General features: G+C 37.4%; 1 protein-coding gene across 1 annotated transcript in view; it reads left to right on the top strand.

The window, feature by feature from the left end:
* ADAM17 (ADAM metallopeptidase domain 17) overlaps positions 1-16,873 on the top strand; it is a 61,764-nt gene extending 44,891 nt beyond the window's left edge. The window contains exons 12-19 of the mRNA XM_044663629.1: positions 1,568-1,767; positions 3,727-3,830; positions 7,032-7,166; positions 8,667-8,797; positions 10,830-10,908; positions 11,960-12,048; positions 13,680-13,730; positions 14,925-16,873. Coding sequence (XP_044519564.1) covers positions 1,568-1,767; positions 3,727-3,830; positions 7,032-7,166; positions 8,667-8,797; positions 10,830-10,908; positions 11,960-12,048; positions 13,680-13,730; positions 14,925-15,269 — 1,134 coding nt within the window. The 3' untranslated portion in view covers positions 15,270-16,873. The remainder of the gene's footprint in view (positions 1-1,567; positions 1,768-3,726; positions 3,831-7,031; positions 7,167-8,666; positions 8,798-10,829; positions 10,909-11,959; positions 12,049-13,679; positions 13,731-14,924) is intronic.
* Positions 16,874-16,881: the final 8 nt, after the last annotated feature.

Genomic DNA, 16,881 nt, shown 5'->3' with positions numbered 1-16,881 from the left:
ATAGGCACAGTTTGATTTTACTTCAAGAAGGGTTTCTTCAGTCAGGAACAACAGAGGTAAAAGTCTATTCAGCTCCAGGGGACAGGAAGTCAAAACCTCCTCAGCTCAAGTGAGAAGAAGTCCAAGAGCTCCCCTCGGCATTTGGTGTTCCCTTCATACACACTCTCTGCGTTCCAGAATCCGGAATTCTTTGGTTTCTGGCATGCAGCCACTCTCTTCTTGTAAAACTCCTTCTTTATCTTTCATCCATTCCTCTCTTTTCCCTTCTAACACTAGATATGCACACATAATGACTTTTACTTTGACAAGTTAAAACACTTTAATATTTCAACATGTAATGTCTCAGTGCAGTAATGGAAATAGTGAAAAGAGAAGGAATAAGGTAGGAAAATGAGACCTTGAAGCATCTTGGAGTATCTTTGATTAGAGTTGTATTGCTTGGTGCCAAGAACCAGCTACAATAGCATATTTTAAACATTTCTTCAAGGTGGTGATGTTTTTTATATAAAGTAGCATGGATATGGAGTCAAAGACCCAGGGTTCAGATCCTAGCATGCTTACCTTCTATCTGTATGATTTTCACTAAATTACTTCTCTAGATTTTAGTTTCCTCAACTGTAATTCAATACCTTAATTTAAGATGATCGCTAGGTCTCTTCCCCCTATGTTTGATACCTTATGATTGACTATATGGTGATGAAGGCCTTTCTACTCAGCCTGAGGCCATATAATCCTATCCACCTAAGATGCTTGATAGGGATCTTACGGATCATTTATTTCCAAGTTTTTAAATTTTTTCTTGGTCACAGATGCCTTAGACAGACTGGTAAAGCCTATAGACTTTTTCTCAAAAATAGTATTTCTAAATGCATAAAATAATACATAGGATTACAAAGAAAACAAATTATATATTGAAATACAAAATATTAAAAATACAAATTAATGGATCCCAAGTTTAGATACTCCAATCTAGTTCAACCTATATCTTTTTTTAATGTTCTATTGTATTTTAATTTTTATATATTTTCCTATTCCATTTTAACCTGATAGGGCACTCAGGAATGTTGTGGATAGCAAGTGGCCTATGACTGTGTTTGACAGCTCTACTTTGAACCGAAGAGATTTCTATTGATATATTTTATTATAGACTAAAAAGAAGGGAAAAATTTAAATGAGTCTGTACCAAAAAGAAACTTGGACACAGTGAAGCATCAGTTTCAGCCAATATCTGAACAATGCATTTCCTTACTTGGTGTAGTTGATCTACAGGGACAGGATATACTTTTTATAATGATAGTTTGCCATCCTCTGAAGGTCTTAAAGAAGTACTTGCTATAGTCAATCTAGCTTTTCAGCATCTTTGTTGAGGGGGAAACAAGGGAGGTGGAATTCCATACAGATGGTACTAGAAGTAATGGAAGTGGTGCTTCTTGAGAGAGTTTCTTATTATAAGTTTTACAATAAAGATTATTTCTTGTCCTAGAAGAAGCAGATGTATTTTAAAATGGGAATGAATTTTTATGATATGATTTTGGCCTATGTGGAATTTTTTTGTGTGTTCTTTAAGATGTTTTCAAACTGCAGTAAACAATCCATCTTCAAGACTATTGAAAGTAAGGCTCGTGAATGTTTTCAAGAACGCAACAACAATGTGTGTGGGAATTCCAGGGTGGATGAAGGAGAAGAATGTGATCCTGGCATTATGTATCTGAACAACGACACCTGTTGTAATACAAACTGTACCTTGAAGAAAGGAGTTCAGTGTAGGTGAGCATTGTTAAACCATATAGTTTGATTAGATGCTCAGAAGCTCATTATAGATGAATAAGAGATTGAAAATGCTAGTGACCCTATGCTAATGTTAATGGTAGCCATTTCCCCCTCAAATTTCTCAGCTTTAAAATGCAGTTCATAATAATGACTAAATTACATAATACTTCTTTTGGATGGAGTAACAATTTTAATCTTTAAGATTTTTCAAATATGGCTTATGTTAGATTACTAGATCATCTTTGCTAACATAAGAGTTATCAGCTGCCCCTGAGTATAAGTAACTTAAATGGTGACTCAATTTGGAAATATAGCTGAGGACATTAAATCTATCCTTTATCCCTTCCCAGACCAGCCAACTAGTAAGTTAATTCTTGGCTGAATATAAAGGGGTGGGGGTGAGGGGGAAAATCTTGAAATACTTTAAAAAATGAGGATAATTGCAGGCTAACCACATAAAGAGCTTTCTAAATAAGCCATCATATTACAATCGGCAGCCTTATACTTTGAGTAATTAGCAGCTATAAGTGAATCTCATAGGACTTGGTCTTTTAATCAGTTTCTTAAGCCAAAAACATTTGTTTTGGGTTCAGTGTTTTTGCTGCTTTATGATGTCTTTGATGCTCTTGCATATTTTTCAAATGGATCTGTGATTTTGTATAGGAGGCTCTCAGGTGAGGAACTTCTTATTATTGACCCACAGTCATATCTTCTCAGCAACTTAAAAGAGTCGCAGGGACACTGAGAGTTTTAAGTGACATTTCTAGAGTCACACAGCCAACATGTGGAGGAGTACTTGAGTCTTGTTGACTCTACATTCAGCTCTCTATGTACTATATAGCTTTCACATTGCCTCCCTGCTGCATTCTTCTTTAGGAGAGAAGTTTAGAGAGATATGTAGCCACAGTTAGGCTAAATCTCTAAGTGCAGTGTAAAAAGGAATTTTTTGTTCCTTTTTTAATTTAATGGGAAACCTGGAGGTCCTTTTACCATAGAAATGTATACAGATTAACCAGTCCACATTGACAGGAAGGAGAAACCATAGAGACAGGAAGTGAGGTGGGGGAAGGTTATAAAAGGGGCTGAGCATAGGTTAGTCGGCCTGTCAGTTGCTGACAGGGCTGGCAATTGCTGGGAAGTCAGCTACTAGGCATGAGTTGGTTGCTGGTGGTGTGGGTTGGTGATTAGTTGGTGGTTTGTGTTTAGTTGCTGGAATATAAAGGCAGGTCTGAGCTTACTGAGAGGGCGCTTTTGACTTTAGCCTTTAGAGGATTTTTTGCCTTTGGGGGGGTTAGGGCTTTTGGTTTGGTCTGTTAGGTTTTTTTTTCCCTTTTTTGAACTTTTTGGAAGGTGTCTGGTCTTTGTTGACAGACTTAATTGGGGTTGGATTAAACATTGATTGGGTTGGTTTTGATTGAGCTAGAATGGGTTGGAACTTTGTGGGGTGGTTGTTAGTTATAGGTAGATATAGGCAGTTTTAAGTAGTAATTATATGTAGTTATAGGATAACATTGGAAATTTTCTTTCTCTACCTCTTTCCTATATTTTTCTCCTTTACTATATTAATTTTACTATATTCTTTTACTATCTCTATTTTAATTAAACCAAATTGCTAATTGTTAAAAGCTGCCAGAAGTTTTCTTTTCTCTGGCTTAAAGGGATATTAATTTACAACTCTACTATATTCTCATTAAAACTTAAATTATTAAAAGCAGCTCTCTTATTTTGTCAAAACTCCTAATTTAATCCTTACAGTAGATAAACTGAAATATTACAGAAATGGTTGTGCAGTAATGGAGAGCAAGTATTGGTGGATGGGGTAGAGAGAGGAAGTAGTCTAAAGGATAGGACACATTGAGTATAGAAGCTTCAATTGTAGCTCTAAAGAAATGACTTAATACTGAAAATGGACTTTTATTCATATTTTAACTTTCTTATCTAATCCTCTTCTCCCAGTGATAGAAATAGTCCTTGCTGTAAAAACTGTCAATTTGAGACAGCTGAAAAGAAGTGCCAAGAGGCCATTAATGCTACCTGCAAAGGCGTATCCTACTGTACAGGTATTTCATCATAATGGTTTTCTTTCCATTTGATTACTAAGAAATGTGTGCCAAGAATTCTTAAGTCAGTTGCTCATGGGGCAGGTAGGTGGCTCAGAGAATAGATTGCCAGGTTTGAGGTCAAGAGGACCTGGGTTCAAATCTGGCCTCAGACACCTTCTAGTTGTGTGATCCTGAGCAAGTCACTTAACCTCAGTTGCCTATCACTTATCTACTCTTCTGTCTTGGAACTGATACTTGTAGTGATACTAAGACAGAAAGTAAGGGTTTGGGGGTTGTTGTTTTTTAAGTTAGTTGCCCATAGAATATTGATTCTAGCAAAGATTTCTAGAACTACTTCTAAGATAAATTTCTAACTATGTGAGTCAATTTTTTAAAAAATCTTTTAGGAAAAGCCACTTAGGGTCATTTTGTTTTAGAAGAGATTTTAGATTACAAATCATATACTTCACCCCCATTTCCATTCAGTTTGATAAAAGAATTCCTGGATGCAAATGTATACTACAGCAATTCTTTTGCCTTGTGTGGCAAAAATTTATCACACCAATGCAAAAAAATCTCCAAGCTAAATAGGTTTATTGAGAGATAGCCAAAAACTCCCAATAAAGCCGGACCCTGGTCAAGATCAAGACCAGAGACCTGAGCCATAAGAGATAGCCTTTTTTTGCCAAGAAACTTGATGACACAGTGACAGCAGATTCAGTCAACAAATGGGCAATTCCTAATTAAAATGTAAAAAAAAAATCACTATGGATGGTAACATGTTTATTATTATAAAGCTGACCTTTCCAAGGCCTCTGCAATAAGGAATAAGTGAGAAGTTGGGTGTCTGTCTGACTATCTTGTTATACAAAAAAGAATATTCTGCTACCTCTTGTCCAATTATTATATAACAAAGAGGGTGTGGTGGACTAAGTGGAAACTCTGGAGTTATAAGCTTAAGTTCAAGATGTAAACAAGATTTAAAAAAAACAAAAAACCCTTACCTTCTGTGTTGGAGTCAATACTGTGTATTGGCTCCAAGGCAAAGAGTGGCAAGGGCTAGGCAATGGGGGTCAAGTGATTTGCCCAGGGTCACACAGCTGGGAAGTGTCTGAGGCTGGATTTGAACCTAGGACCTCCCATCTCTAGGCCTGACTCTCAATCCACTGAGCTACCCAGCTGCCCCCCGAACATATATATTTTAAAGAAACAGATTGATTACTTAAACATTAAATCTTCTAGATGCCAAGAATTGTCTGGCCAGTTTTTGAACTTTTGCAGCTTTTCATTGAGCTTCCACTTTTGGTAAATTGTGAATAGTTTTGAGGCTGGTATGGTTTCATAATTTTCTGTAGGTATGGATTTTTTTCTTTTGTTAATGAAAAAATAATTTTTGAAAAAGGTATCAATGAGTAAACATTTATTAAGTGCCTACTATGTTGCAAGGCACTGTGCAAAGCACTGGCAGTACTCACAGACGTGAACAAAGGAGTATGTTCTTTTTCATATGAGCTGGAAGAGGTTTGTGATTATGACTTTGAAGGATGTCCATCTGTTCTAGGGATGAAGGCTCCTTAATGATGAGAGAGAGGGCACTTCTTTAAAAGGGACAGATCTGTGAATGAAAAACATTACATCCTAAACAAAGCAACTGTAACAAATGAGTTCCATTAATTCAGGCACTTTAGTTTCCACCTTGTCTATGAGGAGGCCACATAGTGTGGTAGAAAGAGCATTTTTGTTAGTCAGGAAACTTCTAACTCTCTTGGATCCTGCATTTCCTATGCATGGAATAGCATTTGCCCTGCCTCCTACTGCACTGTGCTACTCTTGAGAAAGAACTTTGTAAAAGACACTGTGCAAGGGGTACAGGATGGGAGATTGAGACCCTGTTATTGTTACTCTGTGGCACAGCCTAAAGCAGGGATCGGCAACGTATGGCTCTCTAGCCATAACTGGCTCTTCTGAGGGCCAGATATGGCTCTTTCTGCAGGAACCATAAAGTCCATTTTTTTTCAGGCGCTGTTACAGGAGCGCACTGTGAGCACTGTACGGCTCTCACAAAATTACATTTTAAAAAATGTGGTGTTTATGGCTCTCACGGCCAAAAAGGTTGCCGACCTCTGGTCTAAAGTGACTTCCATCCTCATCTTCACACTCAGCTGTTCAAGACCCTTCATGTCTGCTTGGTTCTTTGACTTTAGCCTTATTTGATTTTATCATATTGTTTTTTCATTATTAACAACAAAACATTTACTTTGTACTTGCCATTATGAGGCCCTATGTTTAGGCAGTGAGGATACCAAAAAATGTAGTAGAGCTTCAACTCTCAACATTACATGGTATAGTAGAGGAGACAGATTACTTGTGGGAAAAGATAACATTTACAGCCTTGTGTTGCTAAGTCCCAAATAGATGGAATACATAGTTCAGAAAGGGAGAGAAAATCACTGTGGTTATTCAGACTTTTAAAATGAACCTGAGTGGTTTCTTTGAAACAGGGTCTGATTCTTTAAAGCTACCTTTCCACAGAGCACTGTCAAATATTATCACTACCTAGTTTTACTGTTATATTGAAAATATGGCTCAGCAGAGTCCTAGGAATAGCACAATTTATCCCTTCTCATGTAGTTAGCTGCTGTTCTGCACAATATGTGGATCATCTTTTTGGAATAATAACAGCTCATATTTTTGTAGCACTTTAAGGTTTGAAAAGTACTTTCCCTGAGGCAGCTAGGTAGCTTAGTAAATTCGAGAGCAAGGCCTAGAGACAAGGAGGTCCTAGGTTCAAATTTGGTTGTAGTAGGCAGCTGGGTGGCTCAGTGCCAGGCCTAGAGATGGGAGGTCGTAGGTACATATCTAGCCTCAGATACTTCCCAGCTGTGTGACCCTGAGCAAGTCACTGAATTCCCATTGCCTAGCCCTTACCATTCTTCTGCCTTGGAGCCCGTGCACAGTATTGATTCTAAGACAGAAAATAAGTACTTTCCCTATAATAACTCTGAGAGGCAGGAAGCAAATATCTTTATTTCTGTAGAGATAAAGATATCAAGTAAATATTAGAGCATTTGACAAGCCAAGTTAATGTCTTTTGTAGAATTTTACTTTTCATGAGAGAATGCATTATATGCCTGTATATCATGTACTTGGGGATGGTTAGGAGGATGAGGGAAGTATTTTATTCCAATAGTTATGTTTTCTATACTTCTTTGTTTCTAGGTAACAGCAGTGAATGTCCCCCTCCTGGAAATGCTGCAGACGATACTGTTTGTTTGGATTTAGGAAAATGCAAAGATGGAGAGTGTATTCCCTTCTGTGAAAGGGAGAAGAACCTCCAGTCTTGTGCATGCAATGGTGAGCAAAAACAACAGATTGTTCTTGCTGTGAAAAAAAGTGGGTTTGACTGAGTAGATCCTTTCTGTGCAGGCAGTGAGGAAAGAGAAACTAAGGATAAAAATTAGCAAGGTTGTTAAATCCAAACCTATTAATTATGAAATTGACCTCTCAGCTACATTCTCCAGAACTTTCTTGCTTTGTTCTTCAATTAGATATGGTCTAACACAAAAAGATTTATAACTGAAAGGGACTTGAAAGTTAATCTAATACACTCTCATCATTTTACAGATGAAGACACTGAGAAGGGAAATGACTTTTCCAAAGATACATGGTTACTTAGTGTTAGCTAGGAATCAAAACATCTTCTGGTTCCATCTTCAAGGCTCTGTGCCAGATAAAGTCAAGAAATAGCTAACCTGATAAAATTGTTCTGAGAGGTGGCTCAGTATAGTGAAAGGAATGTTGAATTGGAAATGCAAGAGCCTGGCATCAGATCCCAGCTCTTTTACTCACTGCCTTTGGGGCAAGCCATCTTCCCAAGGCCTAGGATTTAATTTTCACACTTGTTATGTAGGTACCACAGAGATAATCCCCATTTTGCCAGTGGAGAAACCATAGTTTAGGTGAAGTAACTGGTTCAGCATCTCATAGCAACCCTATCTTGATTGTTGTGAAGAGAGCTCTTTGTACACTGGGGAGAAGTGCTGTTTAAGTGGCATCTATCAGGTAGTGACAGGTACCTGAAGATGCAGAGCCCAACCTTATTGTCTACCAGCATTTTGAAAAACCTTCATTACAATGGCAGCTTAAATAATAAATGCTTTGAATTAGCTTTAAATCAAGAATCCAAGGATTTTAACTGGTAGGTTTGGTATTTCTAGTTGCTATACAATATTGAGAAAATATGGTATGCTTGTTTGAAAACTTGCCCTTTGTAAAAACATAATGGTATATAGAATTCTAAAGGAAATTTTGGTTTCAGTATAAAGTTTGCACCATACATGGGAAGATATGCTTATATGCAATTAAAAATTTTTTTAAAAATAATTTTCTGCAAATGCTGCAAAGCTGCTATTCTGCTATAGATATTATACATTGTCTTTTAGAGATGAATAGGAGATTTTGAGAATCTATTAGTTGAGAGAGTAAAAATTGATGTTATTAACTAGTCTTTCTTCTTATTTTTTATTCTTTTTTTTTATTTTTTAAACCCTTAACTTCTGTGTATTGACTTATAGGTGGAAGATTGGTAAGGGTAGGCAATGGGGGTCAAGTGACTTGCCCAGGGTCACACAGCTGGGAAGTGTCCGAGGCCAGATTTGAACCTAGGACCTCCCATCTCTAGGCCTGACTCTCAATCCACTGAGCTACCCAGCTGCCCTCTTCTTTTGTTTTTTAAAGACATTGTAACTCCCCTTCTGAAGAAGGTTGTGTTATCAGGAAAGGAAAAGTAAGGAGGAAGAATTTGGTGTTATTTGGAAGCTCCAACTGTTGGCCTGTAATGTCTTCTCTTTTCAGAAACTGACCATTCCTGCAAGGTGTGCTGTAGGGATGAATCTGGCCGATGCGTTCCATACCTCGATGCTGACAATAACTTCTTATTTTTGAGGAAAGGAAAGCCCTGTACTGTGGGATTTTGTGACATGAATGTAAGTATGTCTGTCATGCACAAGCCTTAAACAATCTGGTGGCTCCAAGCACCTGGAGATTTTCATTTCTTAAAAATGTAGTCGTTTATTATGCTTAGGTAGTAGTAAGCCACGTACTCCACTTGTGTGATAGCTGACTTATTCTGCATTCATGATAAGGTATTATATATGATAGATGTTCTTTTTGACTGTTCTCTATTATACATTGTATGGTGTCATTTTAGATGTTTTAGAAAATTAAATGATATTTAACAGTGTGACAAATGGCATATTAAGCTGGCACAATGTCATTCATTATGACAAAGTGATGTTAACTAGATGATTCGGGGATAGAGTGCCAGGCCTGGATTTGGAAGACTCATCTTCATGAGTTCAGATCTAGCCTCAGACACTTAGTAGCCGTGTGACTCTGAGAAAATCGCTTCTTCCCATTTGCCTCAGTTTCCTCATCTATAAAATGAACTGGAGAAGGAAATGGCAAACTGTTCCAGTATCTTAGCCAACAAAACCCCAAATGGGGTCATGGAGAGTCACATGTGACTGAAAATGACTGAACAGTAACATTGCAGAGGGATGTCACTTAACATGCTGGCTTAAAACATGTGGTATTGTGCCTTGCTCTACTTGCTGTGATATACTTGATCATGCCACACTATACTATGTTATGGTATTATCTTATACTCTACCACATATTATTCTGAAATGTGTAATATACACTAGACTAATATATTATGATATCCTGTGCTCTACTGAATATGTTCTGCTGTATTTTATGCAAACTATATGCTATATATTTTTACATAATATAGCATAGCATAAAAGGACTTTAAGTGAAACCAAAGTGGGCTGGCTGCCTACCTTCTTTTTCTTTAACCTGGTGTCCATTTTTTATAGATTTAAGTATTTTTCATTTAACAGAAATCTATTTTCTCTCTCCCACCTCTTTTGCCCCCATTGAAAAAGAAAGACAAAACCCACATAGTATATCTGCACAGCTGAGTAAAACAAATTTCCTGCATTTTTCATGTTCAAAATACATCTCATTCTGCATGCTAAGTCTGTTATTTTGTTGCCTGGAAGTGGATAGTGCTTCATCATTGATCCTCTGGAATCAAGGTTTTGCCTTCTTAAGCCAGAAAAAAAAACCTCTTCGTTTTTTCCCCAGATACTTCTGTAGACAAAAATACACACACACACACACACACACACACACACATAGTGAAAGTAAATTTTAAAATGCATAGAGAGGGGTTGGGAAATATTTCCTCAGTAGTAGCTATATGACCCTTCCCATGACCATAGCTAAATTTCCCAATCGATACTTTTTCTTTGGCTGTTGTCTTAGGTTTTCTTACAAAAGGTTCCTTCTAGCTTTTGATCCTAGGACTCGTTATTGTCATTAAAAATATTTCTGTTTTTGCTTATAGGGATAAGTTTAGGTGTCAAAGATGGTCTATGAAGTTAGATTTTTGTATGGTAATAATAATAATTATACTAGTTAATATTTTTATAGCATACTGTGTGCCAGGTGCTGTGCTAAGCACTTTGAAATTACTCTCTCAGGGGGTAGCCAGGTGGCTTAGGGGTTTGAGAGCCAGGCCCAGAGATGGGAGGTCCTGGGTTCAAATCTGGCCTCAGACACTTCCCAGCTGTGTGACCCTGGGCAAGTCACTTAACCCCCATTGCCTAGCCTTTACCACTCTTCTGCCTTGGATCCAATACACACTTAATTCTAAGATGGAAGGTAAGAGTTTAAAAAAAAAAAGTTACTCTCTCAATTGATTCTCACAACCCTGAGAAGTAGATGCTGTTATTATCCCTATTTTACAGATGAGGAAACTGAAGCAAAAGGTTAATGATTGGCTCAGGGTCATATAGCTAGTAATTATCTGAGATCACTTTGAACTCAGGTCTTTCTGACTCTGGGTCCAGCAATTTATCTACTGTATCATATAACTGGCCCTTTGAAAGGACTTTAGAGACTGTTATTCAGTATTTATGGCATCAATTACTTTAACACTTTCCTTTAAAGGGCAAATGTGAGAAACGGGTTCAGGATGTAATAGAGCGAATTTGGGATTTCATTGATCAGCTAAGCATCAATACTTTTGGTAAGTGATTCCCTGGACTCTGTTTCCACATAGAACATTAGAGAACTTTCACTATTCTTAGAAGACTAATTATGGGGAGAGGGTTAAGTGCTTTAAGAATTAAAAAAAGAGGTCACTCTAGTGATGTGCTTCTGCTTGATGTGCAATTTGAAAATCTGACAGTAAGATTTATTCTGGATAAATCCATTTGTGAAAAATCAAGAATTCTATATTTGTATAGAATAATTCAGAAAAGATGGCCTTTTTAAAAAATTTTGCTAATAAGAGTAAGATTGAATAAATGGAAGCTTCTCGTGCAAATTTATCATGAATCAGTTTGATCACTTCAAATAAAATTGTAGTAATGTAGATTTCATTCCACATGTTTGGAATCAGGATTAAAACTGCTTTCTTTTCTAAAAGCTAGATTGGATCCCTACAAACATGGAACCAAGGCATTTATTTATTGGCTTCTGAGCCTTTTATTAACATGCAGCCCTCACTGAGCAGCACTGTCTATAGAAGAGCCCTTCTGTAAGGCCTGCCTTCTTGAGCAGTTGGACCAGTAACATTCTGAACAATTAGCACCATCCTTTTAATGTTGCATATGCTCTCTTTAGCTAGTACCTCAAAGGACTTTAGAAATCTTACTTGCATTAAGAGATTGTGTGAAGTAAATATCTAGGGGAACCTCCTTCTTGCACATCCCAATGACTCATCGTAGTAGGAATCAGTCCCATATCTGACGTCAGTGTCCCCTGGCAGCAGTGCAATGTCACCATGGAGGCAGATGGCATGATGCTTGAAAGCCACTGACCAAGGAAAGATCCAGGGCTGGGAGGAGCTTAGATTTGAAAAGCCAGCTAGGGAAGCTGAGGTGGTGGAAGAGGGTCATACTTTGCTTTCAGGACTTGAACTAACTCTCTCTCTGGGCTGGTGCCTGTCTCTGAGCGTTTATCTCATCTTGCACTCTCTGGCAAGCTATTGCTCAGTGCTGGTTGCAATGGGAAACTGGATTTTTAACTTACCTTAGAAAGACTGAAACCAGATTTCTCTTTCTCTTTATTCACAGGGAAGTTTTTAGCAGACAACATTGTTGGTTCAGTCCTGGTCTTCTCCTTGATTTTGTGGATTCCCCTCAGCATTCTTGTCCATTGTGTGGTAAGTAACAAGTCTTTAAGGGATTATAAATTTAATTTTGAACACAACAGTCTACCACACTTTTCTGGTAGATAGGTGGAATTTGATCCTGGCAAAATATTGTTCAAAATCCTCCCCACCGTCCCTCCTCCCCCAAACTTAATGTTATTGAGGCGTTGCTTCTTACTCCTATGACCTTATATTAGTCAAACAGGAATTTCTTTTAAGAGTATATCTTATTAAGAAAAGCATTTTTAAGGACTTTTTAAATATAGCAGAGGTACCTCAAACAGCCACCTTAAAGTTGTTACCCATCTAGTTCGGGACACATTCATTCAATCTACTAATAAGAGCACTGAATCCCCTCGCAGTTTTTTTCCAAACTAAACTTTGAGGAACCAACCCAAAATGCTTTTCGGATTGGTTTCTGTGTTCCATAGCTGGTAGCAAGGCAGTTTTCTCTGTTTTAGAGATGACACAAAGACCTAGATCTCCTAAGAGTCACTTCAGAACTTTATTTACCCTTCTTGTAGCAGTTTTCAGTTAATAGTATGATCTTCACTTTTAAAGTGGGGCAAATGTGGGGAGATGAACTTCAGAGCTGTCAAACAAATTTTGCCAACCACCAATGCTAAGAACTGCTTCCACTATTTGTTCTTCCTTTCCTTCTCTTAAAATAAACGAGTTCATCTTCTATATAAAATTAAATTAACTTTTCTCTGACCTTCTTGAACAGAATATCCAATAATTGAATAATCATTATTTTTCCTCACTGACTTCTATATTCTCAGTCTAGTCCCTAGTATTTAATTAAAGAACCCCCATTTGTAGAAAAATTTTGTTAAAAGACTCCTGATTCTTGGTTCTAAAAAGACACAACATGATTCTGATAAGGCTTTTGTATGTATCAGACGCCACAATGAAACTTGTTTTGGAAGGACTCACTTTGGGCATTTGCACTGATCCTGTCCCACCCAGTTCTTCCAGTGTGGTCTCCCTAGCACAGGGCTGGTATGGAAGAAGTTAGAAGCAGGAAGGTACTGGGACAGGACTGGGAAGGAAGTGGTAGTGAGCAAAGGTGTGTGGGCATAGCTACATGTGGGGGACTCTTTGGCAATGTGTATATACACCTACAAAATCAAAGAACTTTTTTCTCCTACATTTGAACTGTCCTGTGGTCAGTTGTACTCTTAATGCATATAACTAATCCCAATGAGAAAATACTTGAGGAATTGACTTGACCATCTCTTTTCTGCATTTCCCTGTAACTCCTCCATCCCAACACTGCCTTACGTTATCATGTTGCTGTACTGGAGAACAAGGCAAACTATCAATAAAGCCTCTAGAGGAGGCCTTTGGCATCAGAATATTGACACGAAATCTTACCTGTGGTCACACTTGATCCTACCAAGATAATGATAGCCATTAGTGGTACAGAAGCTTGTTTGTTGAAATGCATCACATTTTTTGGTGGCAAATGATTTAGAGCTTTCTCTGGAGAGCCATTCACCTGTTGGGCCTGCTGGTGGTTTGTTTTATAGTCATTCTAAAAATTCCTTTCAGTGTTGGTCTAAATTGGGGGTGAGGAGAGACTGCATGTGTTGCTTAATTTTGTTGGAGAAATGTTTTCTTAGCTCGAATTTTTCTTCTAGGACAAGAAATTGGATAAACAGTATGAATCGTTGTCTTTGTTTCATCCCAGTGTAAGTATGCCATGTACATGGACAGATAATATATCTTTGGTACCATCTTACATTTCTGGCTTTCCCTCATACTATTTACATTAGAGTCAACCAGTGTTTGTGTCTCTGTGCTGCTTAGGATTGTAATGCATCAACCCACCTCCACTTTCACCCCCCATCTTTACCTTTTGGATGTCAGTTCACTTTTCAAAGTCTTGCTTAAAAGCTGTCTCCTCCATGAAATGAGTGAAGGTGGCATTAGACTAGGAGAAGCACTGAGGAGTTGGGAAGAGCACGGAATTTGGATTCAGAGGAGCTGAATTCTAATGCAAACGTAACCACTTTACTTAGGTGATTTTATGCAACGTTATGATACTTTATGCAAGTCACTTAACCTCTCTGGACCTTAGTTTCCTTATTTGTGAAGTGAAGGAGGTCTGACTAAATGGATCCCCTAGGATCCCTTCCATTTTGAAATCTAGAATTCTTTTTAAATCATTTGTATTATATTACTGTTACATATTGCTATATTCGTTTATGTCAATATATTATGTATCACTTAGCTCACTTTTACAATTTTTAAGTTTTTCCTGTGATTTGAATGACAAAAGATCACTTGTGATCCACTGTGGTGCACAAGCCAGGACACTAATATGATTATCCTGAAGACATTTAGCTCGTATTCTTAGATTTTCAGATGTTCCAGCTCACTGGGGATTCCCCACAGTGATTCTATTCTGTCACTGTTTAGTGGCAGAAAGTAAGACTGAAAAGGTTATAACAGGAGAGAAAGAAGCTGGATAAAAGGGGAAAAAAATCATGATGGAAAGATTATTAAACGCTAGAATCTTCAGGGAGATAGAAGACTAAAGAGACAAGACTATTCTCTACTCTAGATCTCCCCTCCCTTCTTCCTTTGTGGAATGATTCATTTACTTAGAGATGAATTACTTCTTAATGTCTCTTGAGCCTTTTTCCTAATCTGAGATGCTATCGTTCTTTTACCATAGCAAGCAAATCATGTTGTCATTAATAGTTTATATTAACAGTTCCTTCTTTCCTCAAAATATTAAAATGAATGTATGTTTAAAGAGAATTTTTCTTAGAGATGCTACACTCTTCATAAGGTTGAGAGAGTAAGGAAAAGTTTTTAAAATAAAAAAGTTTTAAAAAAAAGAATCATTCCTTATCAGTGAAACTTATCTATCTTTTCAGAATGTGGAAATGCTCAGTAGCATGGACTCGGCCTCTGTTCGCATCATCAAACCATTTCCTGTGCCTCAACCCCCTGGTAGACTTCAGCCACTCCAGCCTGCTCCAGTGATGCCCTCAGTGGCCCCAAAGCTGGACCACCAAAGGATGGATACCATTCAGGAAGACCCAAGCACTGACTCAATCCTTGATGAAGATGGCTTTGAGAAGGATCCTTTCCCAAATAGCAGCTCAGCTGCAAAGTCTTTTGAGGATCTTACAGACCATCCTGTCACAAGGAGTGAAAAGGCATCCTCTTTTAAATTACAGCGCCAAAGTCGTGTGGACAGCAAAGAAACCGAATGCTAGTTTAGGGTTTTGCCTCCTCGACTTTTTTTACCTACCTGTACAAAATAATTTTTATAAGTTTCATCTAAAATCATTACATTATATATTTCAAAGGGCTTAGTAGAAAATGGGACAAATAAGGAAGTGACTTAACAGCAGATGCTGGTCATGTGTTTGACCTTCCTTACTGAAATAGTCCTCATGTGTTTAGTCTTAGCCCTTTTTCCTTTCAAGGAGGTAAGCTTATTTTGAAGCTTTCTGGTTTGATTTCATTTTTTGAATCTTTAAAATGTACTTTTTAACCTGTGGTGCAAAAAGCTGAAAATCTAGGTGTGTATATTTGCTTTTTGTAATTTAACTTTTTATTCATAACAGCACTGATCAGAGAGGTGAGATTTTTTTTTTCAATGGCCGGCCTATAATGATCCTTTGAATAGTGGAGACTTGTAGAAATAATTTGTCATGGAACCTAGAACAGTGTCATTGATGCATATTTTCAAATGAAGATTGAGCTGAACCAAAATCTCATTGTAAGTGATCTCAATGTGGATTCCAGTCTCAGGTATTACTGAGAGCTTTTGGCAGATAAGGGGCCATAAAATCTGATTTTGGAAATAATTTTGGTGGTATAGCCCTTCAATGGGGCAAATGAATAAAGATTCACAGTTGCAGGTAGAGGGAACATTTAGATAGATATATATATTAAGCATCTTTTTTGATAGGGACTTTCCAATGTTTAGATAGACCTCATCTGCTGATTGACATCCTCTCTGTTCTGTGGATCTTTGTGAATTCCTATTGCCAAGAACTTTTGAAAAAGTCACTTATTTAAAGGAATCTATATTATTAGGCCAGGAACACTGACATGTATTGCTCTGGATTAATGAAAACCTATCAACAAGAACACAGGATGTTTCTAACGAACAATGGGAATAAAAAGCAAGAAATATTTACTCAACGTAACTTAAAATGTGGTCATAGTATCAAGCAGGTAAACAGCACAGTCTTTCTCTCTGAGCTGGGTAGCATCTGCCACAGTTGCCACTGGAAATTATTTTTGATAGATCAGCAAATAGATGTTTGCATTATTTGTTGCTTTTGGAAGTGTCCCAGGATCTTGGAAAATCGCCAATTGCTACGTGAAGGATAAATTTTGATTTACACAGAATTGTAGTTGAAAGCATTTCTAAGTACTGAGTAATAGTGCTCACCAGCCAAGATATTTTAATTCAACTTGTATTTATAAAATTGATGGGAATTAACCAAACCTGTGACAAAATGTGTTGTTTCAAGAATATATTTGTTACATGGATTCTTGTTACACTAATACTTGAAACTTGTGCCTTATGGTATTGTTATTGTTAAGTAGTCATCATGTTATATTTTTAGTTATGCTTTTGGAAACACTGGGGTGCGTGGGTGTGTGTACGAAAGTGTGAGAGATCCGTATAATTTCCAGAAAAATGTAATATAACCATTTTTTATAAAATTTTATGACTTTTTTAAAAACAAAATTGCCTTTGCCTTTCCCTCATGTATACAATTAACAATGCTCAGCATGGAATTTGTAGCTACAGAATTGATACTACCTGCCTTGATTTGTCAATAAATATTTAATAACATCAGAACAGTG

The sequence above is a fragment of the Gracilinanus agilis genome, chromosome 2, assembly GCF_016433145.1.
Source record: "Gracilinanus agilis isolate LMUSP501 chromosome 2, AgileGrace, whole genome shotgun sequence".
Taxonomy (NCBI): domain Eukaryota; kingdom Metazoa; phylum Chordata; class Mammalia; order Didelphimorphia; family Didelphidae; genus Gracilinanus; species Gracilinanus agilis.
Note: the sequence above shows the minus strand (reverse complement) of the source record. Positions and strands in the feature narration are given on the sequence as shown.